At 31.3% G+C, this 9,519-nt stretch overlaps 1 protein-coding gene across 1 annotated transcript; it reads right to left on the reverse strand.

Annotated features, from left to right (window-relative positions):
• Positions 1 to 177: 177 nt before the first annotated feature.
• LOC109863126 lies at positions 178 to 4,325 on the reverse strand. Its single transcript, XM_020443318.1, has 3 exons — positions 4,244 to 4,325; positions 950 to 2,078; positions 178 to 718 (listed from the first exon to the last, which is right to left on the reverse strand). Exons 2-3 carry the CDS (start codon positions 1,903 to 1,905, stop codon positions 508 to 510), a joined length of 1,167 nt encoding a protein of 388 aa, XP_020298907.1. The 5' UTR covers positions 1,906 to 2,078; positions 4,244 to 4,325; the 3' UTR covers positions 178 to 507.
• Between the last annotated feature and the right edge of the window lie 5,194 nt (positions 4,326 to 9,519).

The raw sequence follows: 9,519 nt of genomic DNA on the forward strand, positions 1-9,519 counted from the left end.
ATTAAATAATGTAATATATATTAAATTACATAAAGCTATCACATAAAACTATTACATAAAAAATTAATCTCAATATAATTAAATAATTTAATATATTAAATATATGTAATACATATCAATAGTCTCCTTATTCTTACAATAAACTGAGTTATAATAAATGAATTGATTTTTAATGTGTAGTTTTTAATATTTTTTATTACTTACTCATAAAAGCATTTGCTAACCGTTTTAAAAGTCTGTCAGCAAACTCTTTGTACGAAAATTTATCAGTATTTACTGAGCGTTTTGTGAAAAGCGTTACCTTATCATTGCAGAATGTTTAGAAAACATTATATATAGCGTTTGATAAGCGTTCCAAAAGAGTTCAAATCTTTTGGCGTTATATAAGCATTCTTATAAAGTTATAAAGCGTATAAACTCTCAGAAAATTCTCATTAAACGGTTATTAACGCTCTGTAAAGCTTCTTATTTTCGTCAGGGTAAAGAAATCTTTTACATATAAAGACTTCATTTTAGACAATTAGTATTGATTATACTTACGCGTAAATAATATTTAATCATCCCAGCAGCAAAAGCTGTTAATATTATGTCATTAACTTTTGCTCCTGTACACTGTCTTATTTTTTTAATTTTTATTAGAAGCTGCGATTTATCGGTATCGTTTTCCAAACGATAAAATATAAGTTTCTCACCTGTTAAAGGCCGACCATGAAGAAAGCTACAAGATTAATTCATTATGTTATAAATCTTAAAATATTTTATCTAAATATCATGACATACGATTTGATAAATATCAGTTTCATGAAGTTAGTATTTACAGATGTAAAACTTTGATTTTAAACATTACATATTTTGCATATTGAAAATTTATATAATTATATTTAAAAATATATTATTTTATTTAAATGTGTTTTCGGATATTTAAATATTGACGTATTTAAATACTGACCTTTTGCCATCCATACTACGAATAATTTGAGAGACACAGATTTCTAGAGAAAACAATATAAGTATTACTTTTCTTATGATTTCTTTAATTGTGTTATATACTTCTTTCAAGTTTAAAATAAATTTTTTTTTTAGAAAAGTTTCTTTCTCCTTAAAATAGTTTTCTTTAGCTGTCAAGGCGCTGTCCTTGGGTTCTTCCAATATTGTCGACAGTTCATTTGTGATATTCTCGTCGACAATCATATTAAGCAACTTGAATAAACCTTTAGCATCACCAAGAGAATGATGAATGCGAAATACTACAGGAATTTCGTCTACGTCGGTATTGAAGCGGTCTTCGGAAGACAAGCTCGGATCTTCTTCCATATAAGATGAAGGTTTGGAACAACGTCTTCCAATGAGCATTTCCCACATCGGTTTGTGATCATCATACAACGGTCTGTTGCATATAAAACCTAGATTTTCTTGAAAAGTTGTACTGTGAACATTCTCGCAAGATCCATCGCAATTACTGATTTCACACTCCAACCATCTAATCGCGGTTTCTGGATTAAATTCTTTTGATTTTTCCCAATAAAAGTAACCAAACTTTTGATATTTATAGTTAAACAGTTTTTCGATACTCTTGGGGGCAGTCTTAAATACGTGATTAAAGAATTTTCTCATATTTTTCAGGAAGGTCGTATTTGTAGTTCCTGCGGTTTTCTTCACTATTAGTACGGCAGTAATCAAGGGTACAGATGTATTTTCGACGCACCAAACAGCATCCGAGCCTTCCAACAGACCGGCAAATTTATCTTTAAGTTGAATTCTTAGCACAGTTTCTACCCAACAACGGTAGATATATAAAAACATCAAAATGGTGATAAGAAACGGAGCAAGCAATAAAAAACAAACAATTCCTAAGAATTTTCGAATTACTATTTGACATGTTTCACTTAATATTTTAGATTGCATCTCGTTACGATGTTAAATTGTCAATTAAATTGAAGACTGCTGCAACTTGGATATATATTTTACTCTTGTAATATTAATTAATTTTAATATGTGTGGGATGATTTTGTACTTCCATAAAAGAGCTCCAAATAGTTACGACTATTGCAGGTAAAAAAAAGCTGCAATCCACAACCCTGAAAATAAGTTTTTTATATGTTTATTTTAGAAAATAACTCTTCTTTAGGTAATGTAAAAAATTTCTGAGAGTTTTAAAAATAAGAGTTTTGTGGTTATATATTGATTTTTTTCAAGATAAATATATCAATTTTACTTTCTTTGTATTATTTTTACAATTTGTATTTTATGTTGCAAAGATAATATAAAAAACTGTAAAATAGTGTAAGTATTTATATTCTTTCTTGACGACCTATAAATTTAAATAAAATGGATTCTATAAATCTAAAAAAGTTACGAGTCTTCTATACAAAGATTCATCTTGCTCTTTGCTTAGCAATTTATTTAATGTTGAAATTGTTGATGTAACGTAAAAAGTATCAACATTTTGTTGAAAATATAGCACACTAGGCAAACATATACATGTGCGTGCGGGATTATCGTGCGTGTGTAGTTTATCTTGTTGAAATAGATAATATAGATGCTTTCCATTTCATGCATAAGCGTACATTTATCTATAGTACATACATGTTACGTATACTATATGATTATGCGCGGTCATCCATGAAACAAAATGTGTCTAATAATTGTGGAACTGCTCCAATTGTTTTGTACATAATCTTTATGTTTGTATTATATTCTTGTTTCTCTTTTGCAAAATCACTCTGTCATTATAGAAATTCTATTTTCATCTCTTACACACTACCGACAAGATCTAAGATCCAACATGTGACTATAATGATGTTTTTTAATTTTTGGTTTTTGTTTCCATAAACGCAGTAATGTATCAAGTGTTGTACAGTCATCAAGTTTCAAACTCTTTTTTTAACTCTATTCAGTTATTGCTCGCTTTTTAATTCAATGCCCGGTAAAAAATTTTTGATATATGTATATCTCGATAGCCAAATGATAGCAGTATGCCAGCAGTATGCACGCAGGTTTAATCAAAACTTTGCAGCAGATTCCACTCAGCTGTGTCATCATAGTGAGTAAATTATGTAGGCACGATATGTGAAAGAAAACAACACAGTAAAAATATAGAAATAAATGAAGAATGAAATGACAATAGCACATTATACTTCAAATCTGCTACATTTTTTGAACAAGTTCTGCTTGATTGATGCAATAATATTTGCATCACAACATGATACATTTATATTTTCATTTTTTTTTTTGTTTTTCAACACTGTTTGTCAACACTAGTTGAAATAACAGATTATCTTTGAATGCTGGCTACATTGTACTAGCATAATGTGTTCTTGCAGACTTTGCAGAATATGCTTAATCAGTCTTGGTTATCTGGGTTGCTGAGTGATGGAACTATGTGATCCATTACTTAAACTCAATGATAAATCACTGACTCAAAAATTGAAATCACTAACGTGGCTGCAGAATAAATTACTAAACAAGTACTGGAGCTTTATGATGAATCATTGACTCAATGATTTAGCTGTAACAAAAATTACTGACACATTTATAATAAAGAAATATTTTTATGTATTGTTGCAGGTATATTGCAATATTTTTAATAAAATAATAATTTAAATAAATAAAATGAAATGTGTAAGATAGCTTGAGAATAAGTAGATAAAAATAAGTACAATTTATTAATAAAAAAAATTAATAAGAAACAAGTGATCTCGCGGACTGACATTGAGTGAGGCGGCTGTGAATATGGAGGTCTCAAGTTCAAATCCCACTATAATTTTTAAGATTTTTCAGATCTTGTCCTTTTCAACAGAGTTCATCGGTTAATCGGCGAAATGAATCGGGCCTCCAAAGATTAATTTGAATGAAATCTCGAAGTAATTCCCCTTCCAAAAGACGATGTGGTATTTGTTTTCTTTTAGTAAAGAATTCCACTTGGATTCTAGATAGAATCTTTTTTTAAATTTTAATTTGCAAAGCGTTACACTTCCAATTGGAATCGATATAGAATTTTTACGACGAATCCAATATATTTTGAAAAAGTCTAACTGATTTCTGAATAAATTCCAAACAAATTTCTATGCAACCAGTAACACTAATTTATTCAGTAATTCACTATCAGTAATAAGTCCTCAGTAATTATCCAATAATTCTCAGTAATTTGCCAAATTATCACTGGATGATAGGCTAGTATTCATTACTCAATTTGGTTTAGTAAAATTATAAGTAATAAATTTCTATAAGGGTGACACATTACCTTGTATGAAGAAACTGATTCTACTTGGTGTGAATACTAGCTCGATATAAAGAAGACTGTAACAAATTCTTTATATGCAGAGAAGCCGATTATCTTAATGCGTTTTAAATCATCGGAGTATGCAAATTGTTTAGTCTATTAAAACTAGATATTTTTTTATGACGACACAAACTGCGCAATTTGTGGTATGTAATTTTTTTTTTCTCGGATATGTACACGTCAAACCGTGACATTTGCACTTTGTGTTATGTAATTATTATTTTTCTCGGATATATACATGTCATATTATCATATGATGTATACCCATATAGCACAAGACGTCCTTAGGATTATCCTGACAATACCCAAGACGGCTCAGGATATTTTACAGGACATTTTAAGATATCATTATACATGTATTTTATGAAAACTTACTATGCATACATGATTGCTTTTAATTATATAGAAAATTTAATGTAATTTAGAATTTTTATGTAATATAAAAAATATAAATGTCCGCTGGATAACCACTGGATGTCTAGAAGATATCCCCAGTCAGAAATCGACGTCGATCAACCGTAGATCGACTAGTATAATCGACGTCGAATCGACGTCGATTCGACAAGGTATTTCTGACTGGGATCTACTTTGTCTATTATCTATATTAGAGGTTGAGTTTTCAAAGGACATTCTATCGTTCTCTGGACAAACATGAATAATCGAGATCTGTTAAACTTTATTATATATATTAAATGAGAATTATCTCAGGCTCTGTAATCTTTTTAAGATTAAATTAATGTAAATTGTCAGTAAAGAGCCGTTCGCAGGATGTTGTGCGGAAAATATGCCTGTGTATATGTATACACATGTGCACAAATATGGATAAACATACTCACATTTTTCATGTGAGTTTTTTAATTGAAATTTCACTTCTTTAAATTCATATAGGATGCTAGTTTTGCATCACGTATATAAAGAACAAAGTCCTTCAAAAAAACTCACATGAAAAATGTATCTTTCAGTAATCATAACTTTAATATTTTTGTAGGGTATTTTATTTAAAAAAATAAGGTTGATCTTGAAATGACCTTAAAGGACATGGTCAAGATCAAAGTAAAGGTCATCATTTTACTCCTCGCTTGAAATCATATAACTTTGCTATTGGACATTTTCTCCAAAATGCATCCTAACTGAAGATGTTAGAGGGATCTGATACTTTTCGATGACCCTGTATATATAATTAATTTCTTCTGTATGATTTCTGTGTCCGTAAGTGTTTCTCTGAATAACTAACGTTCTACAGTTGGCATATATCTATTTGTTATAATATATTTATTTTTTATATCTTTTTCATCTTATTTATATACGGTTTGCCCTATTCATTTTTTAATGTTTTGATTTTTACATATATATATATTTAATTGTATACACAATACTATATAGATATAATAGAATAAAATAACACCTTGACGCCGGGGAACGCATATATGCGTCATTTAGATTTTTCACAAAAATAAGTAGATAAAACGCTATAAATTTCAATTTCTCTTCAGAAACGTTACAACAGATGTTTTACGAGTTAGAATAACTGAATATGTTTTAATTTTCTTGTTTTATTTTGTAATGATATCCACATTGAAACCTTGTATATGTTAAAGCGATAAGATACGACTTCAACGCCCTGCTCTGCTGCCGATACTTGAACTGTGATTATGTAAGAGCAAAATAAGATAAGAATTCGACGCTTTGCCACATACAATGTTATGTATGTTTATATGCTAGAGCAATAAATAAGCACATCTTTCAGTCTTCTCTAGGTTTTCGTAACTCGTATATGTTTCTCCAGAAAAGTTTCTCACTTCTCAACAGTTTTTGCAAAGGAAAATTTGAATTTCTATTTTTATAGATTGTTTTCTAGCATATATACATATATATATATATATATATATATATATATATATATATATACAATATGTATATATTATATATATAAATATTACTCACGATTAATGTTATAAATAAATAAATAAATAAAATATACATATACACAAATACTAACTTTGATAATATTAAATTTCGCGCAAGTGCGTTTGTCAAATGTTTTACTTTATAAATAAAAAAGTTGAAAATTTCTAATAATTGTAAGTTAAAAAGTATCAATTCTTATGCAAAAAAGTAATCTCTTTTTTTCTTCAAAATTTAATTCAAAAATATTAAGAGGATGCTGAACCGTCCTGTTTTACCATCATTTCGTATTTTCATTTTTTTGTGAAAACTATGAATCGGAATAAAAAATGCTTCTCCAGAAATAAAGAAAATATAGTAAAGAATAGGATAAAGCATAAAAATTTAAGAAAAACAAAAAAAAGTTTTTAGACTGTTTTTACAGAAACTACATTTTTACTTTATATGCAAAATTGGCCATATAAATCCAAATAAAAATATCTTTAGCCCAAACTAGAAACATAGACGAATATTTTGAGTGCTTCAAAAAAGATTTTGAAGCCTTGTGAGACAAGAAAACTGGGAAATACAATTAGTACAATTTTAGCAGAAGCGTCAGAAAGAAACATATGTCTATCCTTGGCTCTCTCATATCATCTATCCTTGTTTTGGTTTGATTCGGTCCCGAGAGATGGCGCCACCTACCCGATAGCGTAGCGGTTGAGTAGCAGCTGAGCGGACTTTTGCCAGCTGTTCAGCATCCTCTTAAGTGGTTCAAAAGTTATAACAGTTTTTCTAAAATATCGCAATTGCCCGAAATTCCACGATTTTTTCTCGGTTCCGCGTAAAGTCTGCTCCAAAAGGGCCCGGCGTCAAGGTAATAATAATATAATAGAATTAAATTTATTTAGTGGCTACATATAAATATTATTATTAAATATATATTTTCTTAAACGAGACTTTTACAATATACGTTCTTTCCATATACCGGAGACATTAAGGGGATCCTAAACTGAATCTGTTTTATCGACTGAATTTACGGCGTATGGCGTCAGATCGTAGTGCTAATTCTTTATTATAAAAAGTTGTGCAGTTTGTACGTAGAAAACTAACTGCGTCCCGTTTTCGGAACAACATAAAAAACAATATAGAGCTCTCAGAAATGTTTTTAGAAGGTTAGCGTAAATAAATAGTGTGCGTGAAATGATGAATAAATAGTGTGTGCATTCCAATATTGTTCTGAAAATATTCACGCAGGCTATTTATTCATACTAGGCTTCTAAACGCATTTCTGAGAGCTCTATATTGTTCTTTATGTTGTTCCGAAAACGGGACGCAGTTGGTTTTCTACGTACAAACTGCATAACTTTTTATATTAAGCGAATATTACTACAATCTGACGCCAAAAGCTGTAAACTCAGTCGGTAAATCGACGGAGTTCGACCGTCAGTTTAGGATCCCCTTAAGCCTATTCTACATTGATCGCAAGCGCAAACGCAAGGAACAGGTCTGGTAGAATTGACTAATCGTATTTATCAAATCAGCCAATTGACCAGCGTGATTGGTCAATTCTACAAGATCTATATCTTGCGTTTGCGCTTGCGATCAATGTAGAATGGGCTTTAAGAGGATGTTGAACTGACGAAGAAAGTCTGCCACAAATGCTACTTAGCAGCTACGCTGTCGGGTAGCTGGCGCCATCTCTCGGGATCGAGTCAAACAAAAACAAGGATAGATGACATAAAAAAGACAATGATAGACGTATGTCTTTTTCTTCTGGTGCAAAGTTTGGGAACTACGTAGTGCTTTGTGCAATGTTTTGACAAGAAAAATAACCTTTGTGTCTACAATTTACAGGTTCAATACTTTCTCTTCCTGCAAGCGTTCAAGGTGTTTTTTAATACTTTTGTAATATTCTTACAGGTTTTATCTAGCGGGCCAAAGTGTGTTTTGTGACATATAAACTGTTAAATCTCTAGACATACTTGATAATGTAAGGTAGTCAATTTTCTTAAAAAAAATTGTTTCGTTTCATAAACATTTATTATCTGGCGGGACTTGTTACACTGTTTTCTTTTATTGTAGAGAACCGTTTCCTTATTTGTGCAGTACATTTGACAAAAGTCATTATTCAGACATTTTACTATTTTTATGATAAAACAGGACGGTTCAGCATCCTCTTAATAGATCCATCTAATAAACACATATATACATATACACATGTTATTTGTCAATGTTAAATATTAAGTAAATGGCCAATAGTTTTACGTTTTGAGAAGAAAATAGGAAGGAAGAGCAGTTACATTATCGACACGACGTAGTTGTGGACATCCGATTGCTACTAGTTAGTTCGTATGGCGCTCGTTAGCGCTACGAGCAACCGCCCCGCTTGCCCCCCGATCCTCGCGGCAATTCCGCTATTCAATGACGCGCTGTGTACATGAAGCATATATATAATACTTCTATATTGCTAGTACGGTACTGACCTGAAGCCCAAATGTTACGGTGCAGACATTATAGTAGCCTCTCTGTCGCGCAAGGTCCAGCTGCTTTGTGCGCATGCGGTGAACATTCAAGCACGCTTGCGCATTTCTCTTTCTCGCGTTCTTTCTCTCACTATCCAATTCTTTGTCTCGCTCGCACTCGCTTAGTAAACGCGCCTGCGCATAATGACGCTCGACTATCTATGCCCATATTTGGACTTCGTGCGTTTCTCTTTCTCGGGCCTCGTGCCTCTTATTGCGAAGATACGCGACTAGCAATATAGAAGTATTATATATATGACATGAAGCGAGGAAACGCGGAAACGCGGAAGTCAAAAGTAACTAGACTTTACTAGATTTCTGTGTTTCCGCGCGTTCCGTTCCGTCTGTTTTGATTACCTTATATTATATGGAGCATATGTTGTGCGGAGAAGCGTAACGGAAAATTATAAAATATCAATTTTTAACAATATTTACTGATCAAAATGTTTGTATTCAATAGATAAACTGAAAAAATAAGCATATTAATAAAAAGTGCAGTGAATTAATAGAAATCAATTTTTTAAAATAAATACAAATATCTATTTGTCACTGTATCGTTCCGGTTTTCCGCCGTAATTGTGCTTCATGTAATATAAGGAGAAACAAACCCGCGAAACAAGAGCGTCAAAATATTGTCAACGCGATTCTTGGCCATGTGGCAGAGATTCTTTCAAAGCTTAGACCATACACAGTTTGTCCGGAAAGTTCCCGGACTACGTGAATTAAAAATTGAAAATGAAAGATATGGTTTATTAAACAAGTTTACACTTCAAGGTAGTCTCCATTTAAAGCTATGCACGTTTGAGATCGTTCATACAACCGCTGGAA

This window comes from Pseudomyrmex gracilis, unplaced genomic scaffold (assembly GCF_002006095.1).
Source record: "Pseudomyrmex gracilis isolate BER0280 unplaced genomic scaffold, ASM200609v1 scaffold_3283, whole genome shotgun sequence".
In the NCBI taxonomy this organism is placed as follows: domain Eukaryota; kingdom Metazoa; phylum Arthropoda; class Insecta; order Hymenoptera; family Formicidae; genus Pseudomyrmex; species Pseudomyrmex gracilis.